The sequence below is a fragment of the Arvicola amphibius genome, chromosome 10 (genome assembly GCF_903992535.2).
Source record: "Arvicola amphibius chromosome 10, mArvAmp1.2, whole genome shotgun sequence".
NCBI lineage: Eukaryota > Metazoa > Chordata > Mammalia > Rodentia > Cricetidae > Arvicola > Arvicola amphibius.
This window is the reverse complement of record NC_052056.1, coordinates 4,237,540-4,252,678: the sequence shown is the minus strand read 5'-3', so window position 1 is coordinate 4,252,678 and position 15,139 is coordinate 4,237,540. Positions and strand designations below refer to the sequence as shown.

At 50.2% G+C, this 15,139-nt stretch overlaps 1 protein-coding gene across 1 annotated transcript in view; it reads left to right on the top strand.

Moving 5' to 3' along the window:
• The window catches only part of Sim2 (SIM bHLH transcription factor 2), a 41,380-nt gene that overhangs the window by 25,669 nt on the left and 572 nt on the right, over positions 1 to 15,139 (top strand). Inside the window, exons 7-10 of the mRNA XM_038346324.1 lie at positions 4,155 to 4,261; positions 11,279 to 11,426; positions 12,633 to 12,801; positions 13,376 to 13,784. Coding sequence (XP_038202252.1) covers positions 4,155 to 4,261; positions 11,279 to 11,426; positions 12,633 to 12,801; positions 13,376 to 13,784 — 833 coding nt within the window. The remainder of the gene's footprint in view (positions 1 to 4,154; positions 4,262 to 11,278; positions 11,427 to 12,632; positions 12,802 to 13,375; positions 13,785 to 15,139) is intronic.

Below are 15,139 nucleotides of genomic sequence, written 5' to 3'. Positions count from 1 at the left end.
ACCTGGTTTGTGGGTCCCTTTGCTACACAGGCCAAAGTCCTTCCAAGAGCTCCAGGATCCAAGCAATCCTCCTGCTTCAGCCGTATGAGAAGCTGAGACTACAGGCATCTACTACTATGCTGGGCTACTGGGACTTTATGTTCTATTTTTTTCGAGTTAATGAAAAATAAAGACTCACATCTGTAATTCTGCTACTTGTGAGGCTGAGGCAGGAAAATTACTATGAGTTCCAGGCTAACCTAAGGTAGATTCAAATCCAGCTTGGCGACAGAGCAAGATAGTCTCAAATAAGCAAAACCAAACATAAAGGAAAACAAACAAACACCAACAACAACAACAAACGCACAACTTAAAAAGAAAGGAAAAATGTGGCATTAAAATATCCCAACATTTTTACCCACGTGTTGATTCTTTATTGAGAAAAGATAAATCTGTCTGTCCCAGGGTGGGACGGTGTAGGCGGAGACTGCTCTTTCATTTCCTGGCCACTCAGACCCGAATTTTCACACAGAAACTATAGTAATTACAACACTGCTTGGTCAATAGGTTAGGCTTCTTATTAACTAACTCTTCCATCTTAAATTGACCCATTCCTATTATTTTATATTTTACCATGAGGCTTGTGGTTTACCGATGAGGTTCTCCAGCATCTGTCTCCTTCGGCAGCTACAGGGTGTCTCCTTGACTCTGCCTACTTTTTTTCTATATCTCTGTTTGGTTTTCCTGCCTGGCTTTATTCTGCCTTGCTATAGGCCCAATGCATAATCTTTTTTAACCAATGGTAATAAAACATATTTACAGCATACAGAGGGGAGTCCCACATCAGGACAGGAGACCTAAGTTAGTCAGGATTGGTCTTTATGTTCCTCAAAGCTCTTCAGAGGGTTGAGAGGTGAGAGAGATGGTATTACAGAAGGTATTCACCCCGAAATTCCAAGCAAAGAGTGAATGGCACTCAGTGGCCAGCACCTTCTGGGACTGTTTCCTGCATAAGCAGAGACTGCAGCTTGGGGGGGGGGGGCGGTGTGAGCTTCCTTAGGGCCTGGTAGGAACCAGGACAGGGGCTCTTCCTAAAGGAAAACAGGCCAGACATGGGCTGTCCAAGGTCCTGGCTGAAGAAATGCAGAGGAGGCAACTGGTTTCTTCCTCTCTTTGCCTCGGTCTTCCTTTGAGTTACCACTGCTATGATAATTACTATGACCAAAAAGCAAGTCAGGGAGGAAAGGGTTTATCCAGCTTATACTTCCACTTCACCACTGAAGGAAGTCAGGGCAGGAACTCCAATAGGGCAGGAAGCTGGAGGCAGGAGCTGATGCAGAAGCCTTGGTGCTGCTTATTGGCTTGCTCCCCCTGACTGGCTCAGCCAGGCACCACCCACCATGGGCTGGGCCCTCCCCGACTGATCAGTGAGACAATGCCTTACAGCTGGGTCTGATGGCGGTGAGGCTCTCTGCTCTCCGATGACTCTCGCTTGGGTCAAGTTGACTAGAACTAGCCAGCACAGCCTCTTTGTGTTTCTCAGAGAATTCAAGAAAACCCAAGAGACCCATTTGAATTCTCTCAAAGAGGAAAGAAGAGATTGTGTCCCCAGAGGAGTGACCTGAAGTCTTTTCTGGTTGGTTATTCAGCTCAGGATACTTGAAATGTGGAGGGTCTTTTCAGCGAAGGGTAGTGTCATGTCGGAGACACTTAAGGGGATCGGGACCCCTCACAGCCACTCATATTTCTGTCTTGTTGCAGCAACATGATCTTGATAGGCCTCTTGGCTAGAACCTGCTCTGGGGAACAGCAGTGGTCAGGTTGGAGGTTACTTCAGCATCCAATCCTGGGGAGCTGCAGTGGGGAGGGTTGGCCTGAGGTCTCCCAAGTCACAGGAGAAAGGGGTGGTGATTCTTGGGGAGCAGCTGCTGGCCGCCCACCCGGCATAATCCCAGACACAACCAAACTTGGCTTAACCTGATGTTTGGATCTTTCAGGTTGTGGTTTCATTTTAAAACTGTAGCTGGTGCTTTCGTTAAAGCTGGGTGAAGCCAGCAGTGTTTGGAGTCTGGCATATCTCTCTGACAAGTCTATAGACACGGGAGGTTTGAATAAACCCAGGAAGGCATCCTGCCAAGCCCTTTTCCTGCCCTTTAATTTTTAAAGTTGGTGAATAGTTTGGTGAGAACGTGTTTCTGATTCTTGAACATGTTCAGGTCCTTGCTTCTAATACAGCAATGTTCCGGGGGCTGGATAAGTCTTTCGATCCATGCCACAGAGACATCTGGGTTTCTTCTGGGGTCAGCCAGCTGTCTTCACCTTCCTCTGGCCCAGTCAGACCCCATTGGGCCCGTGGATGAGTCCCTAGAGCATGGAATGAACAGAGCAGGGACCAGTGACTTCCCCATACACTCACCTGGAGCCCTTCCCCCCCATCTTAGAGGAACACCATGGGAATACACGGGCCAAATAGAGAACCATTCCAAGGAAATCCGAGGCTCTGAGAGATGCGTGATCTGGAGTCCGAGCAGATTAAAGAATGGAAGGGGGTGGTCACGCTTCCTGGTTCTGTCTGTGGCTAGCATTTCATAGCTGGCAAGCAGGGCCCTCCATGCCAGCCTTCTTCATTAACCTCCTACCCCTCCACCGTCTCCAGAACCTGACTCTCCCTGCTGCCACGCTGCTTTTGGAATCCTCTACTCTGCCCTTTCATCTGTTCTTAAATATCTGTCACCAACGTGCTTAGGGCCACTTACCTCTTTTAAGGACACTGTTCCCAGCTTGGTTAGGCCAAGTCTATGAAGCCACACCACCACCACACACAGTTTTACCCATGGAAAGGGCAGCCCACTGTGGTACTGATGAGGGCTCAGTTGCTGACAGACATTTCTCTTCAAAGTGCTGAAGGGGTAAATTAATACATCTGGGACTTGATGAGAGTTGAGGGATCATGTCACGGGCGCACTGGGAAAGACTTCTACTGCTGAGGAGAGCAAGCACCTCACCTTCTAGCTGGAATATTCTGTCACTGAACCATTTTCTGGGGGTCTGTGGGAAATCCTTCAGGGATACCAGGTTTGAAGAGTTATCCTGTAATTCCTATTAGTAAGAACCACTCAGCTGTTAAGCTCTGGAGACCAAACACCCAATTAACAACGTAGAACAGCCATTTAAACAGCCAACACAGAGCCAAGCAGAGGGAACAACCTCAGCACCCGTCGACAGACTAGGGAACTAACAAAACACAAAACGTGGTATCTACGTGAAATAGAACATAGAAAACCATGTTCTGAACCCATTCCGCAAAGGACAGTGGACCTTAAACATGTCATCCTGAATGAAGGAAGGCAGAAGCCAGAGGGTCACACATGGTATCATTCTGATTTAGGACACACAAGATCAGGGAGACAGGAAGTTGAATGGAGGACAAGGGCCGGAACAAAAGGACTGGTGGTATTTAGGGGAAGAGAGACTGAAAGGCATTGTTTCGAAGGTGAGGAGCTTCTGTCTGGGGTGATGTGAAGGAGGGGAGATGATCACAGTACAGTGTGAACGTTGTTGTGAATGCCACTAAATCATGCCCAGACAACAGTATAGTATGTATATTTTATTAGAATTAAACAAATAAAGGAGCCAGGGAAATGGTTCTGTGGGCAAAGTGTGTGCTGTGTAAGCATGTAACTGACAGCCTGGGTTCAGATTCGCAGGAGGCATGTACAAAGCCATGCGTGGCGGTGCAGTCTATAATCCCAGAAGTGGAAGACAGAGATGCAGAGATTGTGGGGGCTTGCATGCATTCTTCCACATATAGAACGAAAGAGGTTCATGAAAGACTGACCCAACAGGACCCCAGAGTGGCTCCCCCCAGCACACAGCTTATTTGGATCAAAGCACCCCCTGGGTGCCCACAGACAGTCAAGGCTCAAGAGAGGTCCAATTGCTAAGTCATCCCAAACATGCTTGTAGCCCATGGTTCCAGAACATTCTTGCTCACTGTCCTACATCCTACTCTGAGCTAGAGTTCAAAGACTTCTTTCCTGTAAAAATAGTTCATTCCAAAACCAACATCCCCACCCTTGGGCCTCTTCACACTTGATTAGTTGGCAAAGCAAACACCGGTTTAAAGGAAGGGGCCTAAGAGAGGCTTGACTCATGGAGCCTCCATCCTTCCACAGGGTGACAGAGCTTACGGGCTACGAGCCACAAGACCTGATTGAAAAGACGCTGTACCATCACGTTCACGGCTGTGACACCTTCCACCTCCGCTATGCGCACCACCTCCGTGAGTACCGAGCCACTGGGACGGGACACGCCTATTGCTGGGGGCAGGCATAGGAGTCAGTCATGAAGCACAGTGTGACTTCCTTTGCCCCTTGCTAACGATGGCCTTGCTGACTCTTCCCTACTATCCACAGGCATGATCTCAGTGACAATGCCAGACCCCAGTGGCATGGGTTCCAGATTGTGAGCTTGGGGGCCCAGCTAACGATGGACTCTGTACTTGGGTTATGACTACCAGCAGCATTAGTACAAGAACAGTGTGGAGCCCTTGCTGTTTATGGCCTGGTGCTGGATGAAGACATTAAATAGACTTGCAACCCGGGAGGGAGACTTGCCCATCATCTTCATTCTACCTTTAAGGATGATGAAGTTCAGAGAGGGTCATCCACTTGTCTGTGGTCAGATAGGCAGAGCTGAGAGCCAACCTCCGCAGAGTTCCGCTGTCAGGTCTCACCCCACTGGGATGTTCTACCATAAGGGGGATTGGCCTCTCAAGTGAGCCAGCAGGATTTGATTTGCCCGTGGAGGCAGTCTGTGGACCTCAGGGTTTGCCAGAAGATGGTGGCACACACTTTTAATTCCAGCATTCAGGAGGCAGAGGCAGGCGAATCTCTGTCAGTTCAAGGTCAGCCTGGTCTACAAAAAGTTCCAGGACAGCTAGGACTGCTTCAGAGAAACCTTGTCATGAAAAACCAAAAAGAAAGAAAAAGAAAGAAGGAAGGAAGGAAGGAAGGAAGGAAGGAAGGAAGGAAGGAAGGAAGGAAGGGAAGAAGGAAGAAAGGAAGACGTGGCACTTTTCCTCAGGAACCTAGAGAATAACTTGGGTGGAGTAAACTATTTTACCCTCCTACAGTCTGGCTCCATCAGGCCTATAGCAAGTCCCAGGGTATTTATTTAGCGGGACACAGATGATTGGGCAAAATGGAGGCTTCTGTGTGTGGCCTGGGTTTATGTCCTAGGTGCTTGTTTTGTTCTGGATCATCTAAGAGATGTTAGAGAACATTAGCTGGCATCCTTGGAGGTGGCTGGCAGATCCAGTGGCCACTGTCCTCTTGGCTATGTAGCGTGACCAGGGATGGTGAACACCACTTGGTTGTTTTTCTCTCTTCAAGTCCATAGGGAGACCTGCCATGACCAGATGGATTCCTCACCCCTTAGCACACAGATGAGGGGTTGGGACAGTGTGTGTGTGTGTGTGTGTGTGTGTGTGTGTGCGCGCGCGCGCGCGCGCACGTGTGCGTGTGTGATGTTTTGTGTATGTTGTATGTACATGTTTGTGTATGTATGTGAAGGTATATATGCACATGTGTGTATACGGGTGTGGAAGCCAGAGGTCTCATGGGAAATTTGCTATCTTAAGATATTGCCAGGACCTGAGGGAACTCTGACAGGGAGTCGTCTGCAGGAAACCCAGACTCACAGACCCTAGGTTCCATTCCAGTAGAATCAGAAGTGCGAGGCTCTATCTATCTATCTATCTATCTATCTATCTATCTATCTATCTATCTGTCTATCTAGTGGTTGTGAGACAGGGTCTTACCGTGTAGCTATGGCTGTCCTGAAACTCACTCTGTAGACCAGGCTGGCTTCCAGCTGACAAAGATCTCTGGCTCTGCCTCCTGAATGCTGGGATTAAAGGCGTGCTCCACTAGGCCTGATGAGGAGGCATCCTTATCTGTATAGATTTGGAGACCAGCTTAGGATACATGAGACCTTGTCCCAAAAAGGAAAGTATAGGGAACCCCACTTGCTGCTGTCAGGGCTCTCATCCTAGGGTGCTCTGGGAGCCAGTGCGAGGCCCCCACCTCAGAGCTAATGGGGTGAAAGGGAAAGAGTGGGCAGCTCCTGCCGTTCTTGGCTGAGAACTGTTTGTGAGTGACATGAACCCCTGACTCATTTTGTGTCTGGTCAGAGTGGGCTTTGCTTAAGCAAGGTCTCCAGTGGGAGAGCAGGTGCCTGCAGCTGGAAGTGGCTGCCAGCCAGCACCAAAGCCAACTTCTCAATCCCTCCTCAGGCTCCTCCCCTCCTTGTCAGCTGGGTTCTCTTGTATGCAGGAGTGACACCTTTCCCTGGGGCCCTGTCACCTTCTCTATCTGAGGTCCCTGCTGACTAACCCCACCATCCTCACCAGCCATCCCCACAGCCAGGCTCCTGCTCCATGGAAAGTGAGGTGCCGTGTTCCCCACCCCCGCCCTGGCTTGATACCCAGGCTGCCTTCTCTCCTCTCGTAGAAGTGTCTAGATGCCGCTTGGCTCCCCAGAACTCTACAAAAGCAGCCTGGCTTCTTGTTTCTTGAGAAACTGTCTGCTTCATGATGTTTAGATCCTTCTGGGGATGAGCTTCGTAGGGCTGCCACAGCAAACTGCCACAGCCCAGGTAGCTGCAAAAGAGGCATTCATTTCTCCACACGGTGAAGCTGGAAGTCTGAACTCAAGGGGTCAGCACTGGCTACTCCTGAGGCCTCTCCTCCTGGCATGGATGGCCTCTGCCCCGAGCTCTCGTGTGGTCAGCTCTCTGTGTGTCTGTTCTCACGGTCCCGCTATCTTATAAACATACTGGGTATGATGGGCCAGGGTAACCTCCTGCCACCGTGTTGACCTCTGTAAGGGCACTGTCTCCAGACAGTGTGTTCTGTGGTGCAGGGGCAAGAGTTTCACCTTACAGTTTGGATGACACAATTCAGCCTGTAGCAGGGACAGTCTTTGACACCACTGTGATTCTACTTCAGCTGTACCTGCAGGATGAGGATGTTTGTAACGTGGTAGGAAAGCCCCGTTTCATAAGGAGGTCACCTCCCATGATGTCATGGAGTTGGGGAAAGTAGATGAGGCCATTGAAGTACCACAAATGCACCTACTCTACTGCCTCATCCGTGTTATGAAGCGTGGATCTCATCCTGGCCAAGAAAATTGCTGAGAAGCCAGAATTAAACCTGGGCAGAGAAGAGTAGGTGGGATGGCTGTCAAGCAGCGGGGCTGGTTGTTACCCAGCAGGGTCAGAGGGGAGGCTGTCACCCAGCAGGGTCAGAGGAAGGCTGTCACCCAGCAGGGTCAGAGGGAGGCTGTCACCCAGCAGGGTCAGAGGGGAGGCTGTCACATAGCAGGGTTGGAGGGGAGGCGGTCACACAGGGTCAGAGGGAGGCTGTCACCCAGCAGGGTCAGAGGGAGGCTGTCACCCAGCAGGGTCAGGGGGCAGGCTGTCACCCAGCAGGGTCAGAGGGAGGCTGTCACCCAGCAGGGTCAGGGGGCAGGCTGTCACCCAGCAGGGTCAGAGGGGAGGCTGTCACCCAGCAGGGTCAGAGGGGAGGCTGTCACCCATCAGGGTCAGAGGGGAGGCTGTCACCCAGCAGGGTCAGGGGGGAGGCTGTCACCCAGCAGGGTCAGAGGGAGGCTGTCACCCAGCAGGGTTGGAGGCGTGGCTGTCACACAGGGTCAGAGGGAAGGCTGTTGCACAGGAAGGTCAGAGGGATGACTGTCACGTGGCAAGATTACATTTTGAGATTACATCAAGAGATATGCATCTCTGCAGATATTCGTAAAGGCATTGGGGCCTCAAGTATATTAGATTTCTGCTTCCCAACCTCTTTATACATAATGTTTTCCCATGTTAAAACAAAAAAAAAAAAAAGAATAAAACATCTGATGTTTCATTCTGGTTAGAAAACTTAAACCTCTTCTTTGTTAGTACTTGTTAGGAAGGAGAAAACGATGAGTCCCTGCCAGCTTACCAGTTAGATAAGAATTCATGTGTGTGGAGTCCCATCTGCCTGCCACTGTTCCCTTGCAGGAATGGGATAGTCTTCGCAACTATGTGAGTGACTGTGGTTATTCTACAAAGGAGGAAGCTGAGGATGTAGTTGTATTTTTCTTGGGCCGCCAGCTCACAAATAATGACAAGGAGACTTACTATTCACTGTGAAAGCTCGGCCTCACCTTAGTGTCGCCCCCACCAGCTCTCATAACTTACATTCACCTGCTTCTCTTAATCTGCATTCTACCACGGGACTTCCCCTTTTCTTTTATTCTGTATGTCCGACTCCCTCCCTGACTGGATGGCATCTCCCTGGTGTAATTCACATGACTAGATCGCTCCTCCTCTTCCCTCCCCCCCACTCCGTCTCCCTGGAAATCCTGCCTATCTGTCCTGCCCAGCTATTGACTGTCCAGCTCTGTATGAACCAATCGCAGTGAAGTATCTCCACACAGTGTAGACAGAGACTCTGCAACAGGCTGCTTAGTCGAGCACAATGAGGGTTGTTTTGTTTTTATTTGATTTTATTTGATGTGCATTGATGTTTTGCCTGCATGTATGTCTGTGTGAGGGTGTCAGATTCCTCCCCCCGGAACTGTAGTTACAGGCAGTTGTGAGCCGCCATGTGGGTGCTGAAAATTGAACCCAGGTCCTCTCTGGAAGAGCACTTGGTGCTCTTAACCATGGAGTCATCTCTCCAGCCCCGAGCACAATGAGTTTGAGTGCGCATGTATCCATACGTCCATTTTTACAGATAGGATTACATTATCTCAGTTTTGAGTCTTCCATTTTCTCTTGGGTCATGTGCAATTATGTGCATTTTCTGCAGTGTAACAGATCAGTCTCTCCGCAGTTTTCTTACCCTTGCCCCTTGAGCACAGGAGCCCCCTCCTCAGAAGTTCTTGAGCTTGAAACAAGATTGCAGGGGATCTTATTGCCCACCGGCCTATTTATATCATGCATATTTCCCTAAAAGTGAAGTGTGTGGCTTCCATGAACCTGCTTTCTAGAAAGTTCCCTGAGTCATCCTCCATGAGCCCTTTGACAGGCCTTCACCACAGATCAGCTGGCATAGCTTGCCAAAAGTCACATAACACAAAGTCTGACTTTTTAACTGTTTCCAGTGGGTTTTAGAACGGCCACAGTGTATGTCACCTTATGTCACCTTAGAACACCCCCACTCTCTCCAGAAGTGCCTGCTCTGTGGCCTCTACCCTGCCCCTTCCTCCTCTACAGCCCACAGTCACCCATGGGTTCTGGCCCTGTGGACGTGCCTGTCATGGGTGGCTCGCATAAACAGAACCATGTGGCACTCATTTCTTTTTGAGAACTTGCTGGGTACCCCTACCTTTGAATCCACGAGTTGAGCATTTGCTCATTTTATGTTTATTCTTTGATGGTGTCTCTGTTAGGGTTTTCTGTTGCTGTGAAGAGACACCGTGACCTGGGCAGCTCTTATATTATGTGGGGCCTCACTTACAGTTCAGAGGTTCAGTCCATTCTCATCATGGCAGTGTGCAGGCAGGCATAGTGCTGGAGCTGAGAATTGTTACATCTTGGTCCAAAGGCAACAGGAAGTGAACTGAGACACTGGGCGTGGCTTGAGCATAACCAAGACCTCAAAGCCCCGCCCCCGGTGTCACACTTCCTCCAATAAAGTCACACCTACCACAACAAAGGCACACCTTCTAATAGTGCCACTCCCTATGAGCTTATGGGGGGACAATTACATTCACACTACCACAGGCAGTCTGTATATGCCCTTCGATGGCATTGCTTTTAGTCTAAGTGTTTTTATTAACAACCGTGAAGTCTCTCTGTATTCATGAGGGGTGTGTGTGTGTGTGTGTGTGTGTGTGTGTGTGTGTGTATGTGTGTGTGTGTACACATATGCATGTGGATGTGTGTCTGTCTGTGTGTTTGTCTGTTTGTTGAGACTGGGTCTCACACTGTAGTTAGTCTGGAGTTCACTCTGTAGTCCAGGCTAGCCTCAGACCTAAGATGATCCTCCAACTTCATCTCCTACATCTGGAATTACAGGTGAGGCAAGACTGACAATCTCTTGACTATCAATCCACAGCATTTCCCCAATGCATCGAAATGCGTTGAAGTGGTTGTCCAGCGGCTGACACAGATTCATCATGAACAGCAGAGAGCCTGGGGAGTGCTGGGTAGATGGGGGTCTCTGCTAGTAGAGCTACGTGAGGAATGAGTTTGTGTTAGATACGCACTGTGTTGTGCTGTGTGGCCCTTTAGTAGCAGCTAGCCCCTCACCATCACAGCCTGAACCCCTTTGTCTCTGTCCAGGTGGTTTCCAAGTCGGGACCCCTGGCCAGCCCTGCTGTGAGAAGCAGGAATGTTCTGGAGCATTCTGGAGCTGGGGATGAAGTAGCTGCATTGCCTTTGCTCAGCTTTCTCCCCTCCACTGCCCACCCACAGCTTCTGGCACTTTCCTTCCCTTCCGGACTTTCCTCCATCTGCCTACTTGAGGGTTGCAAGGGGGAGTCACGGTTTATGGGCGCACAGAGGCTTTGGGGGAACTGTTCAGCTGCCCAGCCTTTGCACCCATGCATGGAAGGTGGGCTCATGGGCCCAATTTTCGGGAGCTATGTCACTAAGCAGAGGGCTTTCTTACATGAGCAACACAGGAAATTAACAGCCCACGGAAAACGGGTAATTGGGAAGAAAACGTAAACAGCACTGGAGTAGGGAACAGGTTCCCGGTGAACACACATGTCGGGACAGATGGCAACTGTCAGCATCTATCTGACACTTGGTTAAATGCACTGAAGTTAGCGTTCTGTTTAAACAGCGTAGTCTCTCTGCCCGTTAAAGGTTTCAGGGATTAAAACATAATTAGAGCATTTTGGGTACTAAAAAGCTAATCGGATTTTTACCACTCTGCAGGTACTGGTGATGTCTGTGGGCTTTCTTCTCCCATGAAAGCACTGACTGTTAAATCAGGGCTCTTAACAAGAGGGGAGGGGCTGCCCTAGGGACTCTGCAAAGTTATAGGTGACATTCCTTTGCTCACGCATGTGTGCATGTGTGTGAGCGTGTGTGTCTGTGCATGTGTGTGCTTGCTTGTGTGTGTGCATTGTGTGTGTTTATGTGTCTGTGTGTGTGTGTGTGCCCGCCATGTTTGTGTGGAGACAGTCCACCCACTCCATCAAGTTTTCAAAGTCCTATGCCTTAGAAGGCTCTGAGTCAGGGGGATAGGGCAGGACCTTCAGAAGCCCCCAGGATTCACGTCACCTTGTTCTTGCAGTGCTTGTGAAGGGCCAGGTCACCACCAAATACTACCGGCTGCTGTCCAAGCTGGGCGGCTGGGTGTGGGTGCAGAGCTACGCCACCGTGGTACACAACAGCCGCTCCTCCCGGCCCCACTGCATCGTGAGTGTCAATTATGTCCTCACGTAAGTCAGCCGTATTTGTTTCTCTCCTTGCTCTCTTCCTCTGCCCCTCATCACACCGCTCCGAAGGTGTCATCTCCCACTCCTCTTGCCTTCTACGACTCTTTGTGTCCCTTTTTGTCTTGCTGGAATAACCCAGTCGCTTGGGCGGTCCCAACCATTATACCGGGGAGCGGTGGCAATGATGAAGAGACAGAGCCCTCTCGGGGGCCCAAGAGGGGACAGTGCTCGTGTCCTGGGTCAGGCATGCGCATCCATGCTTCTGCCATCAGGAGCAGACACTATCCCCACTTCTCTGTCTTTCCAAACACTCCGTTCCCAATGACAATGGGTATTTGGTCCCTGAAAGACCCGAGTTTAATCAAAAAAAAAAATTGAGATAGAATCTTGTCATTAGTCCAGGCTAGCCTCAATCTCATGATCCTCCACCCCCCCACCCCCAGCCTCCCAAGTACTGGGGTTATAGGCATGGGCCACCAAGTGATGCAGATGAGTATAAAGCCACTAGAAGTCATAGGCATACCTTCCTGGGACACCCTGCCCCCGTCTCTCACTCTCTACATTCCCAGCCTCAGTCAAGGACGGGTGCTCTGTCCTAAACATTGAGGATTCGGACTCTAGGGTCTTTCACAGATGACCACCAAGTTACTTCCTGGTTTAGAAGGAAGAGCTGGCAAAGCTACCCAGGACAGAACGCCCCTGCCCCTCATTACACTAGCAAGGTACGGTAAGGCACTAGACACTCTCCCCTTGGAATGTGCCTTTGCCAAGTTGCTTCTGCAGGCTGGATGTGAGTCCATACAAATGTGGGTGAGGTTAGGAGCTGGCTCCCAACAGGCTCACCCCTCCAGGCTTCTGGAGCACTCAACAGAGAACAGCTGGGTCCCAGATACACAGACCCATAAGGGTCATCGGGGTCACTGGGGTTGCTGCCCTTCACCCTTGCCACGGTCAGAGTCCTTGGGAAAGGAGTCTGGGCTGAATGGGTTTGGAGAAAGAATATCACTTCCACCATTCTTGCCACTCTAACCCTGCTCAGCACATTCTGGGCCACCACACCGGAGCTGCCAGTGGCTTTGGTCAGGACGATGTGTCCTTCTGTCCAGCATCAAGCATATCCAGCCTCAGAGAAGAGAGGCACTGGGCCTGGAGGATGAGGTTGCTTATGGGTCCTGCTCTTCGTGACTAGCCCACTCTTGTTTTTTCCAGGGATATCGAATACAAGGAACTCCAGCTGTCTCTGGACCAGGCATCCACGTCTAAGTCTCAGGACTCCTGGAGAACCCCCTTGTCTACCTCACAAGAAACTAGGAAATCAGCTAAGCCCAAACATACCAAGATGAAGACGAAGCTGAGAACGAACCCTTACCCCCCACAGGTAACATGCACACAGGGCAAGATGGCAGCTATCTGGGGACCCAGGACATCTGGACGTGAACTGTGAACCTCTGTTCAGGGGTGTCCTTGCAGAGCAAGAAGAGATCCCTGAGGGATGTTTTGACCACATGGTAGTGACACCTTCAGATAGCAACACCCCTAGGTAAATTGTCAAGAAAAAACAAAACAAAACAACAACAGAACAGCTAACCAGGGGTGACATGGGCTGTAGAACCTTTATGTTCTGTTTCAGAGGTGGGGGGATCTCACTATGTTGACCTGGCTGGATTTGAACTCCTGCCTCAGGTGATCCTCTGTTCCATTCCCCAATAGCTAGGATAGGTGTGGCTTCAATCGTCATTGGTGAGCTCCAGGAAATGGCAAGTGTCCACAGGCATCTGGTGTGTGGCCATGTTGGAGCATAGGATCTTCACACTCAGGGACCTCACAGTAACACTGGGGTCAGGCCAGCCCTGTCATGGGGCTGGGCCCCCAAGATCTGGTCTTGTGGGACTAGAAGGTAGCTTGCCCGCGGCCTCCCTCACGGCCTCTCATCTGTCTTCTTTGCCACACAGCAATACAGCTCGTTCCAAATGGACAAACTGGAGTGCAGCCAGGCGGGAAACTGGAGAACTAGTCCCCCCACAAATGCTCCGGCTCCCCCAGAACAGCAGTTCCATTCAGAAGGCAGCGACCTTTTATACGGGCCACCCTACAGCCTCCCCTTCTCCTACCACTATGGACACTTCCCTTTGGACTCTCACGTCTTCAGCAGCAAGAAGCCAGCCTTGCCCGCCAAGTTCGGGCAGCCCCAAGGATCCCCGTGTGAGGTGGCACGCTTTTTCCTGAGCACGCTGCCAGCCAGCAGCGAATGCCAGTGGCATCATGCCAACCCCCTAGTGCCCAGCAGCCCATCGCCAGCTAAAAACCTTCCTGAGCCTCCTGTAAATGCTGCCCGGCATGGACTTGTGCCAAACTATGAAGGTGGGTCCCATTTGCATGAGGGGGAAGGGGGGCAGCGTCAGCAGCGGTGGGTGGTAGATGGAAAAGGAATTCTCATGCTTTGGGCAAACTTTGGCTTTTTCTATGTCTAAGTAGGGATTACCTTGCTTCCTGTTGCCAATCATGGTTTCACAGGAGTGAGGAATGACTGGGTTGTGGGTCACATGTCCCAAGAACACCAGATAAAGAGCAATATAAAGAGCAAAGGGAAAGTGAGTGCCCAGTGTTCATGCTCCCACGGGGAGACAAAAATGATTTTCCAAGCCAGCTCCCACGTTTGTCAACGCTCCAGCTTGGTCCCTGAGATGCTTTCCATTTATCTCAGCATTAATGGTGGAAACACTGGTTCTCTTCCTAGATCAGTTTTCAAATTACAAAAAAAAAAAAAAAAAAAAAAAAAAAAAAAAAAAAAAAAAAAAAAAAAAAAAAAAAAGTAGAAATTCCTGGTCTTGGGGTACAAGCCATGAACACAGAAAAATTAACAAGGACTCTTCAAGCCTCTGTCTTTCTCTCTGTAAAACGGGACCACAGTCTACGTGGTGAGCCTACTTAGCACACTCCAGTTGCCTGACAGTACATGGCTAGTCTGATCCCTCGCTTGAAATGACTGGATCCCCAGTACTCATCAGTGCAAGGGTCCCCCACAGTCAAGGAAGGAAAAAGTAAAGGACCTTGTAAACATCCATGTGAGCCAGACTTATTATTCTTTGTATCCGAGGACTGGCTAATGATATAACGCACAGAATGGTCATCTACCTGATAGATGGTTAGAAGGGGGAGGGAGACCAAAGGCGCTAATTTGAAGCAATTTGTGACCAACTTCCCAGTCTTTTGGTATTAAAAGAAAACAAAGGCCTCATGGGAAAGCTCGGGGAGTTACTTGAATGGGCATGGTTACTACTTTCAATTATGGACCGTTAACACCCTGTCCCACCCCACCCTACCCACCTGGAGGAATCAGCAAACCTGGCAGACTGGGCACTGTGAAGAGGACCCTGCTTAGCTTCTACTGCTGCCCAGCAAGGTGTCGGCTAGCTCCGTGTGGCTTTGGAGCATCTTTGAAGATTGATGCCACACCGGCGTGTTTGGCCCTGTAGCACTAAGCATTATTACTGAGAACGAATCCGACCCGGTCCTCTTAAAGCTCCCAGCACGTTTCCAACAGCGTCTCCTGATTGCACTGCGCTGGGCTGGCGTGTACAAGGGGCGGCACTGGCAGAGAAAGAGGACTCTGTGCGTGATGGGGGTTCGGGGAGGGGTAGTGTGGCTCTGTGTATGACGGAGGAGGAACCTGTGGCTTTGCACGGTTGAGGTCATGTGTGGCTCCATGCATAAGC